Below are 23198 nucleotides of genomic sequence, written 5' to 3'. Positions count from 1 at the left end.
TCACCGAACCTAGGTGCCCAAGCCAGAAAGGGCTTGCTCTTCAGGTCCGGGCAGCCCCTCTCCCACCTGCCTCAGGGCCTTGTCCACTCCTTGGAGTCACTGATCATAGCATTGTTCCAGTGCCCCGCTAGATCAGAGCGCTCGGTCTGCGTCATTCCAGTGTCCCCGGTGGCCTACAGCCGTCCTGGCCCAGTACACGTTACGCCCTGAGTTTTGGGGCACCACAGGACCGGGAGGTCACTGACAGAGGTCAGGGTCACTCACAGGGATAAATATCAGGGTCTCTGGGATTAAACGTTGAACAGGTCACCAAAGCCATGAACCCAGATTCATTTCTCAAGCATTTATTGATGCTTCCTAAGGGCTGCGAAGACAGCTCACAAAACCCCCGTCTGTAAGGCTTCCCAGTCTGGGGGGAAAAAAATGCAAGAACACCAAACAGCTCGTCCCGAGTTGCCCGGTTTTGGCCGGGGAGGGAGGTGGGGACAGTGGGCTGCCCGCGGTTTGGGTAGGGTGGAGGCTCGGTTATGACCACCTGAGGGCCGGCGGTGAGGCTGGAGCAGAGGTCCCAGGGCCTGTACCTGACAGGACTGGGCGGGATGGCTCTCGGGTAGCCGTGGATGGGGGAAAATGAAGAAATCGATGGCGGTGGGCGGCGCCGGGAAGGTGGACCGCTCAGGGGACCGCCCGCCGGGCGGTGGGCGGGGCGCGCGGGGCGCGGGGCGGGGTCAACAGCTGCGCCTCTTCTCACAAATCCAGTTGTCCCTCTCGTTGTCGCACGGTGCATCGTTCCACATCCCAGTGCGTAGCATCATCACGCAGTCCTCGCGCCCCATAGAGTCGTTGGGCTCCCCCAGGTTCCAGTGGCTGCGGAGGGTTGTCGGGGGGCTGTTTCTGGGAGTCTGAGGACGGGCCTGGCGTCCGGCCCTGAGGATCTATCCTGTTTATTGCTTGGGTCCAACCTAGACACTCCGAGGGTCTAACTTGAGCGTGCACCTGGGAGACAGCTTTCTAAACTCCCGGAATTTAAACCCTCCGCCAGGTCCTGGGGTCCAGCCTGCCCATCCCCACAGATCTGGCCACAGCACTGCCCCTGGGGTCTGACCCGTCCCTCTCCCCAAGTCCCTTCCCTCACCTGAAGCTGAGCGGGACTCCGTCTACCCACTGGTAGCCCTGGATCTGGCGCGCGCGGCGCACGGCCCGCAGGCCCAGCCAGTAACCGCGGCCGCGCGTGTTCCGACTCAGGAAGCCCTGCGCGGGGAAGGACACTGAGCCCGCGGGGTCCGCCTCGCCCCCGCCCCGCCCCTCGCAGGCCCCGCCCCCTCAGGTGAATTCCGCCTCCCTCCTGGGACCTCGGGGGGGGGGGGGGGGGACTGCCCACCTGCTCCTCCAGGTCCCCCACTATCACCAGATGTCCGCCGGAGCCCGCGCAGTTGCGCTGCGACTCCTCCCACGTGGCCCGCAGGATGGAGAAAAGGTAGCAGGAGCCCTGGAAGGGCAGCCACGATGCGGGGCACTCCTCACAGGAGCCTGTGGGATGGCGAAGGTCAAAGAGGTGAATTGCCCCCGGGGTAGAGCAGACGGAAAAAAACTGGGGGGAGGTGGACCCCCGAGGTCTAGGGGCGGAGCCACAGAGAACAGGCCAAGGTCAAAGGGCAGGACGGGGCGCATCCCGAGGCCCACACGTAGGGTCCACTTGTCCCCTCCTCTCTCCCCTCTGTCTTGCTCACTGTTCCCCAGCCGGGCGGCCTCCAGAGCCCTGAAGAGCTCACTGCGGATGTCCTCGCGGTCCCTGCTCGCTTCAGCCAAGCTCTGGGTCACTGCGAGGTCAAGGGAGTCCAGATTATGGCTCAGGTCAGGGTCGGGAGTAGGGTCATGATTAGGTAAAAGTCAGCATCCACGTCCGGGGTCATGGTCATGGTCAAGAATGACATCACCGTCAAGGACTGTTACGGCTGGTTGGGGCCAAGTTGCGCTTGGGGTTAGGAGTCGGAGTCGAGATCAGAGTCCAGCGGTCAGAGGTCAGGATCACAGGATAGGGTCGCGGTAACCCTCTTCAGGATAGGTGTTAGTATGTGAATCAAGGGTCGAGTGACAGCCCGGGTGAGGGATCAGGGGTCGAGGCAATGTCCGGCTCTCACCGCGATCGCTCAGTTCTTTGAGGGCACTCTCCTGCTCGATCAGCTTCGCCTGCGCCTCCCCCAGCTCCGCGCGTGCCTTCTCTAGCAGCGTCTGTGTCCCCGAGCCTGGGAAGGACGGGGGGGGGGGGGGGGAGGATAGGCGCGGGACGTCGGTGACCAACCTGCCCCGCCCCCACCTGCCACAGACCATCCCGGCTCGCCGCCTCCAATCCCGGCCCAAGCCCCGCCCCCAGCACACACGTCTTACAGCAGCTGTTGCAGGCTCGGACCTCCGCGTTCAAAACACCCAGCGCCGCCTTCTGCTTCGAGGCTGGAATGACCCCCGCACGCCCCCCACACACTCCAGGTCATCTGCGGGGACTCAAACAGGACACCCTCCCCCACTCCGGGGCCAACCCCTGGGACCGAAGGGGTCCTCACCCACCCACTACCCTGTCTCCAGGGTCCTAGACACTCCCGGCCCTCACATCTGGGGGGTGGGGAGGTGGGGAGGCGCTAAGAGTCACGGAGTCACCGTTCTGCACGCACCGTTTGTCCTCAGCAGGTCCTGGTGGCCGAACAGCGCCCCTCGCTCTGTGGAGGCTGTGGAGAGAGGCTCCTGCAGGCGGGGCCGGGGCCTCCGGAACTCTCCCCTTGCCCAGGGGGTGCAGGAGCTCCCGTCTCCGGACGCACAGAAGGGACAGGCAGGCGCACAGCGCACGTGATGAGCGCGCGCGCGCGCGCGCGCGCGCACACACACACACACACACACACGCCGAGGAGAGACATGCACGCATATGCATACACAGGTGGGTGCACACAGCCCAAAGACATGCACAAGCTCTGTTCACACGTGTTCACACCCCCGACCCAGACAGGGGTCCGGGACCCAGCTGGGGGCGTCCTGAGACAGAGGGAAGGTCTATGTCCCCCCCCCGGGGGGCCTCATTACACGGTCACTCACCCTTAGAAAATAGGATGCTCAGAATGAGGGCCCACAGGGCTAAGGCTGCCACCAGCACCAGGGCCAGGAAGAGGAGTCTCCGTCCCCAGCGTCCCCAGTGCCCTGGGATAACACAGATGGGCTCCGTGGGTCCCTCCTGCACCAGGACTGCCTTGGATCTCTGGCCCCCCGAGGACAGAGCCCTGGGTGCTTGGGTTCCTCCCAGGGAACCGAGATTCAGAGAGACGAAGCAACTTGCTCATGGTCACACAGCTTCTAAGTGGCAGAGTTAGAATCTGAACCCAGGTCCGGCTGGTTCTGGCGCCTGTGACGTCTCTTCTGCACCCACTGCATGGACCCGCTCTTGGCTGTTCCCCTCCCTTCTCCCATCAAACCCCAAACCTCTGGCCTGAGAGACCCCAGGGGGCCGGGGAGGCTGTCTTTTTGCTCATACCTCCAGGGACTTCCTCGAGCCTGCTGTCCCACTTGGTGTACCCGGCAGTGTCCATGGTGAGCAGGCGCCCAGCCCTGGGCATAGATATAAATGTAGCCCCCTGCTGGTCCCGCCTACTCTTTTCCTTCCTTTCCATCTCCTTCCTCTCAGTTCCTGGTACCAGGGACTCCTGGACCAATCACAGTGCAGGGCCCTGTCTGTTCTGGGCTGGTTTAGGGATAAGTGTGAAGTTTGTGTGTGTGTTGAGGGGTAGTGGAGTTAGAGGTGAGGGATAGAAGGGCCAGAGGGAGTGGAGAGGGGTGGGGAGTGGTGTGTGTGTGTGTGTGTGTGCGCACACGCTCGCAGTTCCAGCCTCCCTGGCCCGGTAGCTGCAGCAACATCTCCCTAAGGATACTGGGGGCTTCATTTTGGAGCTCACCCCCATCTCTTAGAGGTGTGGGGGCCAGACCCCTTCCCAAGAGGAGCAGGTTGAACCCAGCCAAGTCCTGGCCCTGAGAAAGTCTCCTCAGGCCTGGCCCTCCAGGCCAGCTCAGCTTCCTTCCTCAACTCCCCTGCAGGTGCCTGGAGGCTGGATTTGACCCCCGATTTGACCTTGATTCAATCCTTCTTGGCCAGAAGGGAGAACACAGACATCTGTTGGGTGGTGGCCAGCTAAGCTTCTGCATTGGGTGAGTGGGGATGTATGTGTGTAGTTTCTGGAAGCCTCAGCTTCTCTCCTCTGTGCAAAGGGGGACAGTGAGGGAGAGTGACATGGCCTCCCCCCGAGGGATGCCAAGATAAAGACGTGAGCTTATGCATGTCAAGCCCTAGCACCACCCCTGAGCACAAAGCCCACCAAATGTTCATCCTTTCAATAAATATTGGGCACCTACCTTGGGCCAGGCATCAATCTAGGAACCGGGCACACATCAGTGCCCCACCCAAACAAGCAAATTCCTTCCTTCTCAGAGCAAGCATTCCAGATGGGGGTAGAGAGGGACAGACAACGAAATAAGGAACATAACGAAAAAGTTAAGTTGTGTAGCCTCGTGGTTCTTGACCAGGGGCGATTATGCTTCCCAGGAGACCCGCAGCCATGTCTGGAGACATCTGTGACTATCACAGTAGGTGGTGGGTGGAGGACACCCACAGGACACCCCCCCCGCCCCCCGCAAAAAACCATCGACTCCCAATGTCCATAATGCTGAGGGTGAGAACCCTAATGTCATATATAAACAAGCTCTTAGTGCCATGAAAAAAAGAAGATTAAGTCAAGCAGTATAAAAGGCTTGGGGTGCCGGGGAGGGGGGGCGGGGTGCCAGGGCTGGGGCAGTAAGTGCCCTTCACTGAGGGGGACAAACGTTATCTTTTTTCTCGAGTACTTCCCTCATTCCAGCCCCCCTGGTAGATGCAGAAACACACTCCACCTTCCCAAATCCTCTCAACAACCCTCAGAAATAACAAACATTATCCGCATGTTATTTAAAAATTGTATTTGCTGCCCATTTCCCTACCTTGTTCCAGAAAGACATGAGAGAGACACACATGATAAAGTAAGATGAAAAGACAGAGAGGGGCGCCTGGGGTGGCTCAGTCGGTTGAGCGTCAGACCCTTGGTTTCGGCTCATCTCACAGTTTTGTGGGTTCAAGCCCCACAGGTGGCTCGAACTGGCGGCACAGAGCCTGCCTGGGGTTCTCTCTCCCTGCCCCTCCCCTGCTCGCACTGTCTCTTTCTGTCAAAGTAAATAAACTTAAACAAAAAACGATGAAAAGACAGAGGATTTTTTTTTTTTTTTGAGAAGGCACAGGAAAACTGAGAATCAGGAAGGGAACGGGAATCTAAGAGAGTCTGGTTCACAAAATTCAGCCAGAGGTGCCGGGCTCTTGAGAAATGCAGCAGGAAAAGTAGGGTCAGACATCTGGAAATGTGCAGCAAATTCTTGGAGCGGAATCTCTCCAACAGACGTGTAGACCAAGTCCCCATTGAACTTTCCATAAATATGGTAGCAATTTTCTACCACTGGGTCAAAGTGGACAGCTTCATGGCCAGGCAGGGCTTTCTCGAAAGCAGACTTACCTTAAATGAACGGCCGTCCTCACTGTTTGGGGGTGCTTTTAGCATGTTTCCGGAAGCAGTGACTTTGAGACCATGGAGAGAATCTGGCTGAGTGAAGGGTGAGACGAGGGCTTCGGTGGGTACCTGGGGTCTGTCATTGGTGCTTGGTCTCTCTAAATAAGAATCCTGAGCCGAGAGGAAATCATTTCAGTGGGAGAAAATGGGCCTCGTACAGAGTAAGATATAAAATCTCACCTATGAGCCAGATAACCTCAGGCAAAGCACTTACTCTCTTGGTACCCCATTTCTTCATCGTTACCATCAACAGGTGATAAAGCTTTTGTCAACCCAATTCATTACGTTTCTGTGGCCATGTAGGAGACAGATCGGGAAGGGGCAGAGAGAGGGCAAGAGAGAGAACCCCAAGCCCAAAGTCACACATCACGAGCTCATGAGCTGAGCCAAAGTCAGACAGTTAGCCGGCTGAGCCACCCAGGCGCCCCAAATGTTGCGGTTATTTTTAACTTGAAATATTTTGATTAACTTTCTCAAGTGCCTGAAAACAAAGTTTTGTTGAGGTATCACTGACACACAATAAGCTGTCCACCTTTAAAGTTTACAATTTGATGGGTTTTGACTAAACCCACGAAACCATCACAATCCGGAACGTGAAAGCACCCATCACCACCCACGTTTCTTTGCGCCCCCTGGTCAGCCCCCCCCCCCCATCATCCCCCAGCCACCACCGATCTGCTTTTTGTCTTTAGATTCGCTTGCATTTCTCTGGAATTTTGTAGAAATGGCAGCATACAGCCTCTCGAGACTGGTTTCGTTTGCTCAGCATAATTATTTTGATTCATCCATGTGGCTGCATTAATACCTCCTTCCTTCTTACTGCTGAGTAGAATTTTGTTGCCTGAATATGCCAGCTCCATTATACGCTCACCTGCTGGTGGGCATTTGGGCTGTTTCCGGTTGTGGCGATCATGAATAAAACTGCCGTGAACTCCTGGGAGCAAGTATTTTCGTGCACGGACGCTCTCCTTTCTCCTGGGTATATACCCAGGAGTGGATGGTTGCGTTACATGGGAGGTGTGCGTCTCAGTTTTTAAGAAACTGCCAAGACGATTTTCCGAAGTGGCTGTGCCGTGTGTCAACCCGACCGGCAATGGATGAGAGTTCCGTTTCCTCCGCGTTCTTGCCAGGACATGGCATGGTTAGCCTTTTTCATTTGGGCCATTCTGTCATGTGCGCGGTGTGATTTTCATTTGCGTTCCCTTGATGAATAATGACGTGGGGCATCCTTTCACGTGTTTCTCTGCCACCTGAATATTTCCTTTGGTGACCTGTCTCTTCAGATCTTTTGCCCATTGAAAGAAACGGATTGCCTCGTTGCGTCTGAGAGAGCAAGATGGTCACCGGCAGCTTTATTGGAGCTGAAGAAGCTGGGCCAGGGTTCTCGTTCTTGCTGTGTCTGCTCGGACTGGCACAGTCTGCTCCAGAAATTACGGCTCAATATGTGCCCGCCATTGTCTCCGTCACTATGAAGTGAAGGATACAGGCTTCACTAAATTGGATTAAGTGAGCTTCCTTGAATGGATTATCCAAGATAACTACCTTAATGCTCACTCATTGTACATATATAAAAATACTTCAATGAGGAGTGTTTTTTAAAACTGGGTTGCCGGGACCCCTGGGTGGCTCGGTCGGTTAAGCCTCTGACTTCGGCTCAGGTTATGATCTCACGGTCTGTGCGTTCGGTCTGTGAGTTCGAGCCCCACATCGGGCATCGGGCACCGGGCTCCCGTCAGGCTCTGTGCTGACAGCTCAGAGCCTGGAGCCTGTTTCAGATTCTTCGTCTCCCTCTCTCTCTCTGCTCCCTCCCTACTTGTGCTCCGTCTCTGTCTCTAAAAAAGAAATGATCGTTAATTTAAAAAAAAAAATGGGTTGCTTATTTTGTTGTTTTGAGGGTTCGTTAGAATATGCTGGTAACAAATCTTTTATCAGATATGAGGTTTTCCAACCTTTTCTCCTAGTCTGTGGCTTTTCTCTTCATTCCCTTAACAGCAGCTTTCAAAGAGCAAAGTTTTAAATGCTGACAAAATCCAATTTACCCATTTTTCTTTTATGAATCTTGCTTTTGGTGTTCTAGCTAGGGAATCTTTGCCTAATCCAAACACTTCTCCCATGCTTTTTCCTAACGGTGTTAGGTTTTGCGTTTGGGTCTTTGAGACAGTTGGGAGTTAATTTTAAGTCAGGTGCAAGATCTTACAATTGAAAAAAAAAATTGGGGGGGGGTATTAGCTTGAAACGTTGTTAAACTAGAGGCAACCCGAGGTCTAAAACAGTACAGCAGAGCGATAGAGAGCAGGGCTCCGGAGAGAGAGGAACCTGGGGTTGATTCTTGGCGGTGTCATTGTAAGCCTCAAATTCCTCCTCCGTAAAACGGAAGTAGTAAAGGGCTGTCAGCACGGTATCCACATCCCCTTGGCTTTGACCTCTCTCGCTGTAATCTCCTGGAATTCTTCGCCTGAAGAGTTTTTTCCCCCCTCACCCAAGTGGAGGGCAGGCTGGGAGTGCAAGCGAGTGAACGCTCTGGGGTTAGGAGAGCTCTGAGCCACTTCTTCCAAACTGCCTTCCAGCGATGCCCAGTGGGATTCAGCCCCAGCGCCCACCCCAGTACCCGGCACCGACTCTTTCCCATCCCAGTCCCATTTCCCTACTTTCCTCCCGGGGCCTCTAGAATCACCGCCCAGGGAAAGGACACATTTTCACATTCTTAAACTCTGCTTCTGGGGTGACCCCAAGACTCCTGGTCTGCGTCCAGAGATCCGCGGAGTAACTCACTCAGCCTGGCGGGGACGCGTCAGAGGTAGCTGTTCTGGCCGGTGCCATTATCATCGGCTCGCCGTCGTTGCCATCCAAGGTCAAGCGGGACCCCGAGTGAATGGAATTATCCACGTTCGGGGAGAGCGTCGGCCAGAAAAGATTTAAGAATTGTTGATTTGTGGCTCGTTTCCCTGGGGGGGGGTGGGGGGGGTGGCTGGTGAGCGAAAAGTATGACCAGCAAGACGACGATAACACGAGATGGCCTCTACTTGAAAAATCCTGGCCACTAATTCCCCCCCAACCTGGGCACACCTGCCTCCGCGCGACCGTGACTCCTCCCAACCGGAGGCGGTGTCTATTCTCCGCCCCTCGGGAATGGGCGTCATCCCCGTGACTCGCTTTAACCAATCGGTGGGCGGCGGCGGCGGCACGTGACTGGCCAGGTCGGGCCCCAGCATGCCTTGCGGCTTCCGCCTTGCCGCCTTCCCGCCGCCGGCTGCCACGGCAGGGAGCCTGGCTCGGCCCCTGGAGGCTGAGGGCCGCTTGGCCCTTCCAGCTCTTCTGTCATCCGAATCCAACGAACCCGCTCATTCCGCGCAAGGCCAGGAACGGAGCCGCGCCAGCCACGCCGCGGAATTGTGTACACTCGCAGAGGGCTGTTGTTGGGAGCCACCGATTTGGGGGTGGGGGGTTGCCCCGCAGCCGCTCACTGGAGCAGCCACGGGCCTCGACGGGTGCACCCTTGGGCCCCCGAGCGGACGCTGCGGTTACGATGGGGTCTGGGATGCGCGGGGAGGGGCGCCCCTCTCCGCAGGCGTCCCGGGAAGGCGGCGGGTGTGTCAGAGGACATTTCCAGACACAGGACAGGCAGCGCTTTTCCACTTCCAGCATCAGCATTCTCGGAAGCATGACTCTCCAGAACCTCGGCCCCCGCTCAGGCCCCGGGGCGGCCATCTGGCTTCTGCCCCGCAGCTTCCCCCAGTGCCAGGGCTTCCCTGCTCCAACCGCTTCCTCACGGAACCCGGGATCTTGTGGATTTCTGGGGGTGCGTTTACGGAAGTGGCCACGTCCAGCTTCCTGCGGCCTCTGGGACGCCTGCTCACGTGCCTCGCGAGCTGCTCTGTGTGAGACGCCGCCTTTCTAGGCACTGGAGATTCAGCAAGGTCCAAAATGGGCAACAATATCGGCTTTTATGGAGATCACAATCTTGGGAAAGGAAAGACCGTAAACATATGGACAAATATGCGCCGGGGACCCAGCAATTCCACTCCTAGGTATCTACCCAAGAGAATTGAAAACACGTCCGCACAAAACCTTGGGGATGCCTGTTCACAGCGGCATGGCTCCGAATAGCCAAAAAGCGGAACTGAGCCGAATGTCCATCAACTGGTGAATGGACAAATACAGTGCGGTATATCCATTCGATGGGGACTATTATTCAGCCCTAGAAAGGAACCAAGCGCCGACAGGTGCTGTAAAGTGGATGAACCTCGAAAACATGCAAAATGAAAGAAGCCAGACACAAAAGGCCACAGATTGTGTGACTCCATTTTTATGACGTTTCCAGAATAGGGAAACCTATAGAAACAGAAACTTAACTGGTGGTTGCCTAGGGCTGGGAGTGATGGGGGAAACTAGAAGGTGATGGTTGGGGCGCTGGGTGGCTCCAGCCCCGCGTCAAGGCTCTGTGCGGACAGCTCAGAGCCTGGAGCCTGTTTCAGAGTCTGTGTCTCCCTCTCTCTCTCTGCCCCTCCGCCCCCCGCCCCCCCCATGCTCTGTCTCTGTCTCTCAAAAAAAAAATATATATATATATATAAACATTAAAAAATCTTAAAAAGAAAAAAGGTGATGGTTAAAGGGTACATGAATTCTTTATAGATTCATTCATTTTTTTTTTTTAATTTTAGAGTGTGTGAATGGGGGAGAGGGGCAGAGGGAGAGGGAGAGAGAATCTTAAGCAAGCTCCAGGCTCCGCACAGAGCCTGATGCAGGCAGGGTTCGATCCCGTGACCTGGGGACCATGACCTGAGCTGAAATCAAGAGTGAGCCTACCAGGCGCCCACGGGTACATGGGACCTGGGGATTATGAAATGTTCTTACTTTGGTTGTAGTGACGGATGCAGAATCGTGTGAATATAATAAAAACCACTGAATGGTAAGGGAGAATTGTGTGGCATGTGAACCTTATTTCAATAAAGCCAGGAAAGAAGGGGAAACATCGAAGCAGAGATCTAAATGAAGTGAGGGAATGGCCCTGAACATACTGGAAGAAACACACACCAGCCAGAGGGAGCCCCGTGTAGACAGGAACGTGCTAGGGTGCGGTGAGCAAGGAAAAACCCACAGACTTACTCTTTTACGTAACACACACCCATTTGACGACTCCTAGGGCCTGGGAGCTGGGAGTACAGTCAAGAATACGAAGCCAAAATTTTAGCTGTCATAGAAGTCAGACATTAAACCGAGAATTCCAGTTACTACATTACTAGAATAAAATGTCCCATAAATTCATTTCTTTTTCTAATTAGTGGCTTTCTCCCTTACTTATTAGCAGGCAGCTCAGATTTTCTCTCTTGTCTCTTGAGTTGTCCAAGAATTTGTAGGGGCCCGAAAAACCAAATGTCCGAGGAGAGGGAACAGAACAGCCTTTCCCCTCAAATGGAAATTGGCTTATCTGTCCCCTCCTGCACAGTTTCTCTCCAAGACGTATGGTGGTGCTACTGAAGCCTGGTTCCCGTGGTCTGATCAGTGAGTGATACAGACAGCCTTTCTGGGCCCAGATACCCGCAGGCCAATGCTGTGTTTCTTTGCAGGAAGAAGATTCCAGTCCTTCTACCAGCAAGTGGCCTGCTACCCCCACCCCCATCCCTGGTACTCATCCTCGTAGGTCACACACAGCAGCCCCTCATTAATTCATTCAACAGATTTGACTGCTAGTGTGTATCATGCCCTGTTGAAGGTCCTGGCCGTGGAATGGTGAATAAGATAGCCAATCCCAGCCCAGATGGCTCTAAACCTACATATTTGAAAAGCAAAACTTTGGGGGGGAAATCCAGGTAGGAAGGGTTTCTTTTTAAAAAAAATTTTTTCCTTTTTATGTTTTATTTATTTTTGAGAACGAGAGACAGAGCACGAGCAGGGGAGGGGCAGAGAGTGAGGGAGACCCAGAATCGGAAGCAGGCTCCAGGCTCTGAGCCATCAGCACAGAGCCCGATGCGGGGCTCGAACCCACGAACCACGAGACCATGACCTGAGCCGAAGTCGGACGCTTAACCAATTGAGCCACCCAGGCACCCCAATAGAAGATACTATTTTTAAGTAATCTGTACACCCAGTGTGGGGCTTGAACCTATGACCCTGACATCAAGAGTCGGTCAGTCACATGCTCCACCAACTGAGCCAGCCAGGCGCCCCTGTCTTGTGTTTGTTTTTAAAAACTAATTTATCGGGGCGCCTGGCTGGCTCAGTTGGTTAAGTGTCCGGCTCTTGATTTCAGCTCAGGTCACGATCTCACGGTTTGTGAGTTCAAGCCTCACATCAGGCTCTGTGCTGAGAGCTGGAGACTGCTTGGGATTCTCTCTCTCTCTCTCTCTCTCTCTCTCCCTCTCTCTCTGCCCCTCCCCTGCTCTCTCTCTCTCAAAAAATAAACTTAAAAAAAAACTGATTTATCAAGTGAAATCCTTAATTCCTTCATGTTCAGTCTCTTGTTCTCTATCTCCTCTTTCCTTCTCTCCCCTCTGCTCCTTAGTTCAAAAAAGTCTTTAAGCTTGGAGCTTTTACTGCTTCTCATTGAATTTCACTGTGGCTTCAGATGGTTTCCCAACTCCCGAGATTTTGAGTATCCACTGGATGTGGATACATTCTTCTGTTTCGCTTTCCTGTAAATTGTTTGTATACTTCCTCCATTGTTTCCAGGAAGCGGTTTGTTTTTTTCTTATTCATTTATAGAAGTTGGGGGGGGGCGGGGCGGTGCCTGGGTGGCTCAGTCGGTTAAGCGTCTGACTTCGGCTCAGGTCATAATCCTGCGGGTTTGCGAGTTCGAGCCCCGCGTCGGGCTCTGTGCTGTCAGCTCAGAGCCTGGACCTGCTTCCAGTTCTGTGTCTCCTGCTCTCTGCCCCACCCCCTACTCACCCTCTCTCTCAAAAGTAAACGTTAGAAAAAAGTTCCGTTTACAGAAGGTCTGTATGTATCACGGATAAGAGATGCGAATATCATCTCCTGGGTGATGGCTAGTGTTTCCATCTTCCTTATGGTGTCTCTGAGTGCTTGTCACTAAGTCAGACTTGGTGGCTACCTACTCTGAAGCAAACGAACGAGAAGACCTAGTCTCTGGATATCAGTAACCCAGGGTCTCGCCAGGCAGCACGTGAGACTCGCCGTCCTGTGACATCGATGTGAGTCACACACAACGACACCACGTACGGATGTTTAAGTACGTGTGTCACACACCATCACAGAGGTCGGAGTAGATGCCCATGACACAGAGCGGGGAAGAAGTCAGGCGTCAGAAGCCAGCAATGCTCAGAGGACAGTTCAGGACCGAGGAAGTCTTTTCCCAAAAAACGGGAGGGTCTTGCTGCTTTTCTCAGAAGTCTCCTTCTTCCGAGATGCAAGGCTCGTGCTTCCTTTCTCATCAGAAACGGAGCCCGCGTCAACAGGCACCGACAGCTGACTTAGCAGCAGGATTTCACTGTGGGGCAGAACTTTCTGGGAGGGCACACCCTCCTTCTGGGGCTCTCCAGGACAGCAGTACTCCGGAGGGGTGTGGGCTCAGTGGGAGGAAACAGGAAAAAAAAAAAAAAAAAAAAGCCGCAAAGGATTGCACAACCTCATCCGAATAAGGTTCTTGGGAAAGGGGGTAGATAGGATTGATTCATCAGCCCTTACGGAGGGAGAAACAGTGAATGCTGTTTGGAGGAGCAGAGGTGGCCTTCTGGAAGTGGGCATCGAGGACACGTCCACTGGCGAGAGAAAAAGGAAGGGTCTGTCATGCAGAGGGCACGGCCAAGGCACAAGAGGCAGGAAGTTGGGTCTCTTTTGTATGTGGCTGGGGCTGAAGCTGCCTTGGGGAGCCAGGGGAAGCTGTCCAGCCCAGCGAGGCAACCAGAAGGCGACCCACCCCTGTCCCATGCCCAAAATTCACTGAAAGGGGAATTAAAAGGAAAGGGAGGTTCCTGGCATGAGGCTGGCCACAGACCTTTAACCACCCAGACCCAAAAGAGCCCTGGACCCAGAAGAGGGAAGGGAGACCCACTGGGTTGGGGTGGGGAGGCAGAACATGTGACCAGGGATTTGAAAACAATGTCATGAGTCTCAGAAGCACAGGGAACGTGAGGACCACTGGAGGCATCGGACTCAGCCTAGAGGATCTGGGAGGGCTTCCTGGAGGAGGTGGTGACGTCTGGAGGAGCCAGAATTATTCTGGAGGGGATGTGTGGATGAAGGAGCGTCCCCGCTGTGATATTAGCACGTGCAGAGTTTGGGAGTGGGACTCTTGGAAAGGCTGAGACTAACTCAGGGGCAGTAGTCTGGGGCTGGACCACACAAGGACTCAAATAGCAGGGACCAGGGGTTTGGACTAAGCAGGGGCACCTGGGGGTGCTCAGTCGGTTGAGCATCCGACTTCGGCTCAGGTCATGATCTCGCAGTTCATGGGATCGAGCCCCGTTCCAGGCTCTATGCTGACAGCGTGGAGCCTGCTTGGGATTCTCTCCCTCTCCTGCTTCTCCCCCCCCCCCCCCAATCACATGTGCACGTGAGCACACACACACACTCTCGGAATAAATAAACTTAAAAAAAAGAAATACGTAAAAAATAAAGTGGGAAGAAGGCAGAAGTCCCAGGGTTCAGCTCCAAGGCTAAGACCACTCTGTGGCTTCCATTTTCTCCGGAGACGGCTGTGGCTGTCAGTCTTTGCTTTGCTTTTTTGTTATGAGAAAACGTGAACACACACAAAGGTATGCAGAGAAAAAGTAGAAACACGAAAACCCGTGCGATCTCCGCTCGGCTTCACCAGGTTTTGACTTGGTCACGTATTTCGGATCCTCTTAAAAGGAAATAAATTGGGGCGCCTGGGTGGCGCAGTCGGTGAAGCGTCCGACTTCAGCCAGGTCACGATCTCGCGGTCCGGGAGTTCGAGCCCCGCGTCGGGCTCTGGGCTGATGGCTCGGAGCCTGGAGCCTGTTTCCGATTCTGTGTCTCCCTCTCTCTCTGCCCCTCCCCCGTTCATGCTCTGTCTCTCTCTGTCCCCCAAAAAATAAATAAACGTTGAAAAAAAAAAAAAGGAAATAAATTGTGCTCTCTCTTCCTGATCCCCGCCGTAGCGGATCAAGGTGAAAAGGGGAATCCCACGTGCGAACTTCTCATCTGCAAGTTCTTGCCTCAACCTCTGTGGTCGGGGGGTCGGGTGGGGGGAGAGGGGAGACAGACTGACTGGGGTGGCCAGGGTGCTGGAGCAGTGCACAGGCCAGACCGCCGTGCTCTCCAGAGCTGGATATGCCGTCAGAGCCTTTGACAGCAGGAGGAATGAAAAAAAAGATGGCCGTGCACTGCACAGTCCGTGGGGTCAAGGCTGAAGAAATCCCCGAGAAAGTTCTAAAGATGTGGGAGCATGAGTTGAGAAATACTAACTTCTCCGGCACGAGGAACTTTGGTGTGGGGATCCAGGAGCGCGTCGATGTGGGGACCCAAGCACCGGTATGTATGGCCTGGACTTCTGTGTGGTGCCGAGTAGGTCGGGCTTCGGCATCGGATGAGAAAGTCCGGACGCTCTGTGTGAGGGCCAGACATGGAACGATCAAAGAGGAGGTCATGGCGTTGGTCCCAGCAGAAGGATGATGGGACCACCCTGCCCGACACGTCAATTCCTGCTTCGATCCAAAAGGCCCGGAAAAACTTTTCAGTGGGAGCGGGGCGGTGGGGGCGGATAGTAAATAAATGGTAACCGGCAGTCCTGTGCACCTTCTCTCTTTTCCCCACCCCGAGGCGACTGCCATCTCAAACTTGGTGTTTACTACGTTAAAACCCACTTCAGCTGCGCATTTAGACAATATATTGGGTGGTTTTACACATCCAGAAGCTTTCTGTAAGTGGTGCCCTTGTTTTGTACCCTTCCACAATTTACCTTTTACCTCCTCCACACTACAAGATATATCTTTTCAACACTCACTCTTCATTAAAAAAGAAAAAAAAAAAAAAAAAGCTAAGCATTTGTGCTTAGTAAACAAAGGACAGGATAAAACTTCCATAATTTGATAAGCAGCAATTTCCAGGAACCCACAGCAGTGTCTTCCTTTTTAAAAAAAAAAAAAATTTAATGTTTATTATTTATTTTCGGAGAGAGGGAGACCCAGAATCCGAAGCAGGCTCCAGGCTCTGAGCTGTCAGCACGGAGCCCGACGCGGGGCTCGAACTCGGACCGTGAGATCGTGACCCGAGCGGAAGTTGGACACTTCACCGACTGAGCCCCCCAGGCGCCTTAGAAGTGTCTTCCTTGGGGCGCCTGGGGGGCTCAGTCGGTTAAGCGTCCGACTTCAGCCAGGTCACGATCTCGCGGTCCGTGAGTTCGAGCCCCGCGTCAGGCTCTGGGCTGATGGCTCGGAGCCTGGAGCCTGTTTCCGATTCTGTGTCTCCCTCTCTCTCTGCCCCTCCCCCATTCATGCTCTGCCTCTCTCTGTCCCAAAAAAAATAAATAAACATTGAAAAAAAAATTAAAAAAAAAATAAACGTTAAAAAAAATTAAAAAGAAAGAAGTGTCTTCTTTAATTGTGAATTCTGAGGACCATTTCTGATAACAATCAAGAACAAAATAAAGGTGCCGATGCAATAGGAAAATAAAAATAAGTAAGACCTATACATATTGAAAAGTTGACAGTATTTTGCAGCCCTGCTTACTTTTCTCAAAGGTCCTAGGGATGTAATATCTGGATTCATTATAGGGTGAAGCAAGATTGATCTATAAAGGGCGTGGCCTTATGTCTGAGCAATGAGCGTTTGGAAAAGAATGAGGAAGGGAAAACATCCTTTTCCCAAGATAAGAAAAACTCTTGAATATTAATTCTTCCCAAATTAATTTATAAATTCAGTAGCATCCCAATAAAAATCCCAAGTAGATTTTTAAAACCACTTTTTAATGTTTCTCTCTTTTTCTGGGAGAGAGGGACGAGACAGAGCACGCGTCGGGGAGGGGCAGAGAGAGAGCGAGACACAGAATCCGAAGCAGGCGCCAGGCTCCGAGCTGTCAGCACAGAGCCTGACGGGGGGCTCGAACTCATGAACCTCGAGACCGTGACCTGAGCCGAAGTCGGACGCTCAACTGACTGAGCCACCCGGGCGTCCCTAAACATCCTAAGTAGATTTTTGACAGAGCTGTTTTTTTTTTTTTAATTTTTTTTTCAACGTTTATTTATTTTTGGGACAGAGAGAGACAGAGCATGAACGGGGGAGGGGCAGAGAGAGAGGGAGACACAGAGTCGGAAACAGGCTCCAGGCTCCGAGCCATCAGCCCAGAGCCCGACGCGGGGCTCGAACTCACGGACCGCGAGATCGTGACCTGGCTGAAGTCGGACGCTTCACCGACTGCGCCACCCAGGCGCCCCGACAGAGCTGTTTTATTGTGGTAAAAGACACACATACAACATAGAATTTTTCGTCTTAATCATATTTAAGCACACACCTCAGCAGCACCAATCACATTCACACTGTTGTGCAACCGTTTGGATTTACAGATTAATTGCAAAGATAGTGCAGGAAGTTCCGTATACACTTAACTCAGCTTCCTCTCCTGTTAACATCTTAAATTACTGTCACTTGTCAAAAAGAGGAAAGGAACATTGGTGCAATACCATTAGCGAAACAAAAGGCTTCGTCTGTGTTTCACGTTTTTCCACGGGTGTCCTTTTCCCGTTCCAGGATTGAATCCAGGACCCCACGTGGCATTGAGTCCAGACCCCACGTTAGCCTCCTAGGACTGCCGAGACAAAGGAGCACACGCAGGGCGGCTAACACACCGGACATGTGTTGTCTCACGGCTCTGGAGGCTGGAAGTCTGAGATCCAGCCGTGGGCAAGTTGGTCTGGTTCCTTCCGAGGCGTCTCTCGTGGGGGCATAGACGCCGTCTCCTCCCTGTGTCCTCACACGATCATCCCTCTGTGTGCGTCTGTGTCCTAACCTCCTCTGATAAGGACCCCAGTCATACTGGGTTAGGGTCCGTCCTCATGACCTTATTAAAAAAAAAAAATTGTGTGTTTATTTTATTTTTGAGAGTGAGAGAGACAGAGCACGAGCCGGGGAGGGGCAGAGAGACAGGGAGACGCACAATCCGAAGCAGATTCCAGGCTCTGAGCTGTCAGCACAGAGCCCGACGCTGGGCTCGAACTCACGGGGCCGCAAGATCATGACCTGAGGCAAAGTTGATCGCTTACCTGAGCCACCCAGGCACCCCTTACTTCTTAATATTGGATATAAGGGGGCAAGGAGGGAAAATATTTAAAAGGCTATTTGGTGGTGGCGGGGGGGGGGGGCTGTGTGCAAAATTTAAAAGAAGGTTGATAAACACTGCTTTATTCCTATGAGGTGAGTCCCTAAGCCGGCCCCACTCCAAGGGGAAGAGAATTAATTCCCTCCTCCCACAGGAAGCACTCTTAAAAAATGTGTAAACAGGGGTGCCCGGGTGGCTCAGTTGGTTAAGTGTCCAACTTGATTTCAACTCAGGTCACGATCTCATGGTTCGTGGGTTTAAGCCCCATATTAGGCTCTGGGCTGACTCTGGACTCTGCTTGGGATTCTCTCTCTGCCCCTCCCCTGTTAGCTCGCTCGCTCTCTCTCTCTCTCAAAAATAAATAAAAACTTCAAAAAAAATTTTTTTACATGTGTGAACCTGTGTGTTTTTTTTTAATTTTTTTTTTACATTTATTTATTTTTGAGAGACAGAGCACAAGTGGGGGGAGGGGCAGAGAGAGAGGGAGAGACAGAATCCGAAGCAGGCTCCGGGCTCTCAGCACAGAGCCCGACTCGGGGCTCGAACTCATGAACCGTGAGATCGTGACCTGAGCTGAAGTCGGACGCTCAACCGACTGAGCCACCCAGGTGCCCCGTGTGAACCCATGTTAAAACCAGCACAGTAATTAATAAATATTTTTCGGGGGGAGATAATACACATTGGAAGTTATGCAAATATCCTGCTTCTCTGATTAGAGTAGCACATGTTAACTATAAGCATCTGTCTGTGGGTTTTGCCTACAGTGGTTGTTACCATGGTGTTCAATGTTTTTAATGTTTATTTATTTTTGAGAGAGAGAGAGAGACAGAATGTCAGCAGGGGAGGGACAGAGAGAGGGAGACGCAGAATCCGAAGCAGGCTCCAGGCTCTGAGCTGTCAGCACAGACCCTGACGCGGGGCTTGAACTCACAAACCGTGAGATCGTGACCTGAGCCAAAGGTGGACGCTTAGCCAACAGGGCCACCCAGGTGCCCCAATACGCTATATTTTACAGCACTCAGGGGCACCTGGGTGGCTCAGTCAGTTAAGCGTCTGACTCTTGATTTAGGCTCAGGTCACGATCTCACGGTTCATAGGTTCGAGCCCCACATCGGGCTCTGCGCTGACAGTGCGGGGCCTGCTTGGGATTCTCTCTCTCTCTCTCTCTCTCTGCCCTTACCCAGCTTGCTCTCTCTAAGTAAACAAATAAACTTAAAAAAGTTTTTTTCAAGCATTCACCTGGACTGCAAGCTCATCCTAGCTGGAGCTCTGATGGTAGAATTTGGGGCACCCGGCAACCTATCTGAGCCAGAGTATGTGAGCACCACCTTCCTCTGACTCAGTAGAAATCCCAGATTCTTAGGCCTAGGGGGTCAGGGAGCCCGGGGAGGATCCCCGGGTAAAGCTCATGTCAGGGTTTCGCACCCGCACCCCCACTAGGGCGTTTCCTTCTCCCGAGACTCGCCTGGGCAGCACGGGGTGATTTGTCCATCCAGTGGCTTCTGTTCCACGTCTGAGAGCCCCCGGCAGGTGAAGCGGTTACTCTTGAAAAGTCTGCAGCGGCAGAAAGTTCTGGTGTCTGGAGAGGAGGCCGGAGGGGGCTCTGACCCCCCCCCCCACTTCTTGGGCTCAGCGTCTCCCTAGGCACTTGGCAGGAAGTTCTTCTTTCAGTCTGACCCTCTGGCCTGAGCAGCTCTCCCATCACACACACTGGGTCACCAGGCGTGTGCGCAAGTGTCTCCCAGGCGCCAAGGACGGACTACTCGCGAATTTACTCACGACTCGGGTTCGCGTGCTGGAAGCAACACGAGCCAGTCCCTGAGAGCCGGTCTCTGTTCAGCTCCGCGTGGAGGGGCATCATGTTAACAGCTTGGAATCAGCCACAGCGGCAGGATGTACACGAGGGAGACTGGCGGACACTTCGCATCAGGACTCGCTTCCCCCCTCACCACCCCACCCCGTCCCCCCTGCAGAGCGCAGGTCGTTAAACGTTCCTTCGTTCGCCTGGGGCTTGTTTCCGATTTAGGCGTTCCCCAAACACAAGTGTTGCACCTCCTTGCCGGGTGCCTGATTTGTTTCCTTCTCTCCCTCACCTTTCCAAGTGGAGCAAACAGCCTGCCTTCCAGAAAATCCTGTGGCCAGGTGCATGCCCCAGGGTCACGGCGGCTCCCTGGACAGGCAGACCTGCTCCCCGGCATTTTTTTTTTTTTAATGTTTATTTATTTTGAGAGAGAGAGTGCATGCACAAGGGGGGGGGAGGGGCAGAGAGAGAGCAAGAGAGGGAGAGAGAATCCCAAGTCGGCTCCGCTCTGTCAGCACAGGGCCCGACACAGGGCTCAAACCCACAAACGGTGAGATCCTGACCTGAGCCTAAATCAAGATGCTTAACCGACTGAGCCACCCAGGCAACTCCCCCGCCCCCGGGGCAGTTGCAATTACGATGAATCAAGTCCCCACTTCCTGGCAGGCAGTGACAGAATTGTGTCTGTTGTGATGGGAACTGGAGAAGTAATCGTTTCCCTGGAAGAATGTCCACTCCCAGGGCTGGACCGGCACAGGTAGGCTGTTGGGGCAGGTGGGACAGGGCTGGGACTCAGGACACCCCTATCCCTGTGTCTGCCCGGTCTTCAGTCCCTGGAGGGTTGGGGGTCTGTCCTGGATTCTACACCCCGAACGGCCCATTTCCCTCCCTACTTCCGGCCCCCCGCCCAGGAGAACTCTGAAGTCCCGATCCCCATCTCTTCCAGACTGGGACAAGCAGGGAGCTCAGAACAAGAGACTGTAGTGCCTGCTGTGTGCACGCCCCACACTGGGCCCTCAGGGAACTTGTTTCTCCGTCTAGATCTTGGTTCATCCCGTCTGAAGATGCACGAGGAGGGCGGGGGTGCAGCCTCCTCCACCCCTTCCCTCCCCGCCCCTGCACCAGAGTGGGGAGAGGCTCTGGGTGGGCCACCAGGGAGGGCAGCTGACCAGGAAAACAGCCCCATCTCTCTCTGGGAAGTGCCCCCCTCCCTGCCCAGGCAATGTCTGCCACCAAAGACCAGGCCTGGAAGCCCGTGGCCCTGGGGGCCTATAGCTGACCTTGGACAAGGACAGCCACAGCAGCCCAGTAAGAGCAGGAGAGGGAAGAACAGACACCCTGAGGGAGCGGAGGACGGGTGCTTCCAGCATACCTGTGTTCCTGCCTCCGCCTGCCCCAGGGAAGCCTGTCCCCCAGCCCCCACCTCCCAGGGCCCAAGAGCCTGGCAGTATTGGTCACCTGCGCTCTGTGCCCTAACCCTGTTGTACCTGTGAAGTTCTGGAAACCACGGATTGTCGGAATCCAAAGTCTTTGGGGACAAGTGGTCCCGCTGGTTATCAGCCCTTCCTCCTCTGAACGGGCAGAGAGGCAATCAGAGTCTGCCCAAGCCGAGACCAGAGAGGGCCAGCCCCTGCCGCCCTCCCCAAGAATCCGAGTCCCAACCCGGCCTCGCCCAGGGTGCCCGGTTGCCGAGCCATCCCTGGAGTGGCGCATGTCCACCTACGGTCCCCAAACGCCTTGTCCGGGACTCCTGGGGACCCACGGCTTTTCTTTCTCGCCCCGTGGTGCTCACCTCCAAAACCTACTTTCGCTCAGGAAAAGGAACGGGGCACCAGGCTGTGACACATCACTGTAAGAGGCCGGAGGGAGAGGGCAGAGCTTCTGATGCAGAATGAGACGGGCTGGGCCTTCCAGGAATTCCAAGAGGTGGTGCAGGGTGGTCTGGGGGCAACAGCCAGGCCATGGGATGCTTTGGATGAGATCCGACAACGTGGAAAGTAGGGCTAACTTGTGATGCCTCCTTCACTGAGGGCAGCTCGGACCGTGCCCCCCTCGCCCTGGAACCATCACCTCCCTCTGACTTCCACTGTGCCCTCTTGGCTTCCTGATGGCCTCATTGATGGCGATTTTGGGACTGACTTCGGGAGTCCGGGCTGAGTCACAACTGCTTGTTTATTTAATAGCTGCTATCGTTGGGCATTTTTCTAGCTACTTCATATACGAATTGATTTAATCTTCCCACGTTGGGGTAGATAATGTCACCTGCAGGTTACAGATTAAAGCAAACCGCCATAGCCTGAGGGGTTCGGGTCCAGGCCCCGGACGGAGGTGGGGCTACAAGCCAGGACTCATCTCCCTCCTCTGCGTTTCCCTGGTCAGCTGTCTGGTGGCCTCTCCCACAGTCCCTCTCACCTCTGGTGCAGGGAAGGGGGAGGGAGGACAGAGGCAGGGTGACGGGGAGGCTGCTTTTAGAATCCTTGCCCCCTGGCCCTCCAGCAGCAGCTCTCTCTGGGGGTCAGTGTCCTCATCCTCAAAGGCAACTGGTTGGACGGTCAGGAGCCTCACCGTGGCCTCTGGGTAGGGCTGGCATCGCCAGGCATTTGATAGGCGATCGTATTGCAAAATATGCGAGACACTCACCACATATAATATAATTATATATATATTATATATATATGGTAATATATATATATAATATAATTGACACATAACATTGTATTAGTTTCAAGAATGCAGCACAATGATTCAATATATGTATATATTGCAAAGTGATCTCCACAATAAATCTAGTTCCATAGTTAACAGTTATACATTTTTTCCCCTCATGATGAGAATTTTGAAGATCTGCTCTCTCTTTTTTTAAAATTTTTAACATTTATTTACTTATTTAGAGACAGAGAGAGAGAGAGTGCACAAGCAGGGAGGGGCAGAGAGAGAGAGAGCAAGACACAGAATCCGAAGCGGGCTCCAGGCTCTGAGCTGTCAGCACAAAGTCAGACGCGGGGCTCGAACCCACCTGAGCTGAAGTCAGACGCTCAACCGACTGAGCCCCCCAGGCGCCCCTGCTCTCTTATGAATGTCTTCTAAGTTTCCAATTTCTGCACATCCCTGACAACATTTGCGATTATCTTTTTTATTCTAGCTGTTCTAGTGGGTGTAAAGGGAGATCCCATTGTGGGTTTCATTTGCATTTCCCTGGGGGCACTTATTAAAATGCAGATCCTTGGGGTGGCCGGGTGGCTCAGTCTGTTCAGCGGCTGACTCTTGATTTCTGCTCAGGTCATGATTTCGTGGTTCATGGGATTGAGCCCCTCGTCTGGCTCCGCGTTCAATGTGTGGAGCCTGCTTGGGATTCTCTCTCTCTCCCTCTCTCTCTCTCTCTCTCTCTCTGCCCCTCCCCCACTTCTCAAAATAAACTTAAAAAAAAATGCAGATTCTTAACCCACACCCAAGAGAGTCCAATTCAGTGAGTCTGGGGTGAGGCCCAGGAAAATCGGGGTGGTGGGGAGTCTTTTGTGATAACTAGATTTCACTTCCG

At 53.7% G+C, this 23198-nt stretch overlaps 1 protein-coding gene and 1 pseudogene across 1 annotated transcript; one reads left to right on the top strand and one right to left on the bottom strand.

The window, feature by feature from the left end:
- Nucleotides 1-360: 360 nt before the first annotated feature.
- On the bottom strand, nucleotides 361-3572 carry CLEC4G (C-type lectin domain family 4 member G). Its single transcript, XM_047094478.1, has 9 exons — nucleotides 3518-3572; nucleotides 3085-3186; nucleotides 2670-2801; nucleotides 2389-2451; nucleotides 2142-2246; nucleotides 1731-1820; nucleotides 1382-1530; nucleotides 1136-1251; nucleotides 361-867 (listed from the first exon to the last, which is right to left on the bottom strand). Exons 1-9 carry the CDS (start codon nucleotides 3570-3572, stop codon nucleotides 729-731), a joined length of 951 nt encoding a protein of 316 aa, XP_046950434.1. The 3' UTR covers nucleotides 361-728.
- Nucleotides 3573-8837: 5265 nt separating this feature from the next.
- Nucleotides 8838-17297, top strand: LOC124522834 (60S ribosomal protein L11-like; annotated as a pseudogene).
- Nucleotides 17298-23198: the final 5901 nt, after the last annotated feature.

Source organism: Lynx rufus, unplaced genomic scaffold, assembly GCF_022079265.1.
Source record: "Lynx rufus isolate CCGP_SWC_20201006 ecotype Redwood Valley unplaced genomic scaffold, mLynRuf1.p SCAF_4, whole genome shotgun sequence".
NCBI classification, from domain to species: domain Eukaryota; kingdom Metazoa; phylum Chordata; class Mammalia; order Carnivora; family Felidae; genus Lynx; species Lynx rufus.
Note: the sequence above shows the minus strand (reverse complement) of the source record. Positions and strands in the feature narration are given on the sequence as shown.

Excerpts from the sequence above, each read along its gene's own strand:
- CLEC4G (XM_047094478.1), bottom strand. The coding sequence starts at position 3,572 with ATGGACACTGCCGGGTACACCAAGTGGGACAGCAGGCTCGAGGAAGTC. Across the intron at positions 2,802-3,084 it reads GAGCATCCTATTTTCTAAGG|ACGGGAGCTCCTGCACCCCC; the intron begins GTGAGTGACCGT and ends GTGCGTCCGGAG. Across the intron at positions 2,452-2,669 it reads GGACCTGCTGAGGACAAACG|CCTCGAAGCAGAAGGCGGCG; the intron begins GTGCGTGCAGAA and ends GGGTCATTCCAG.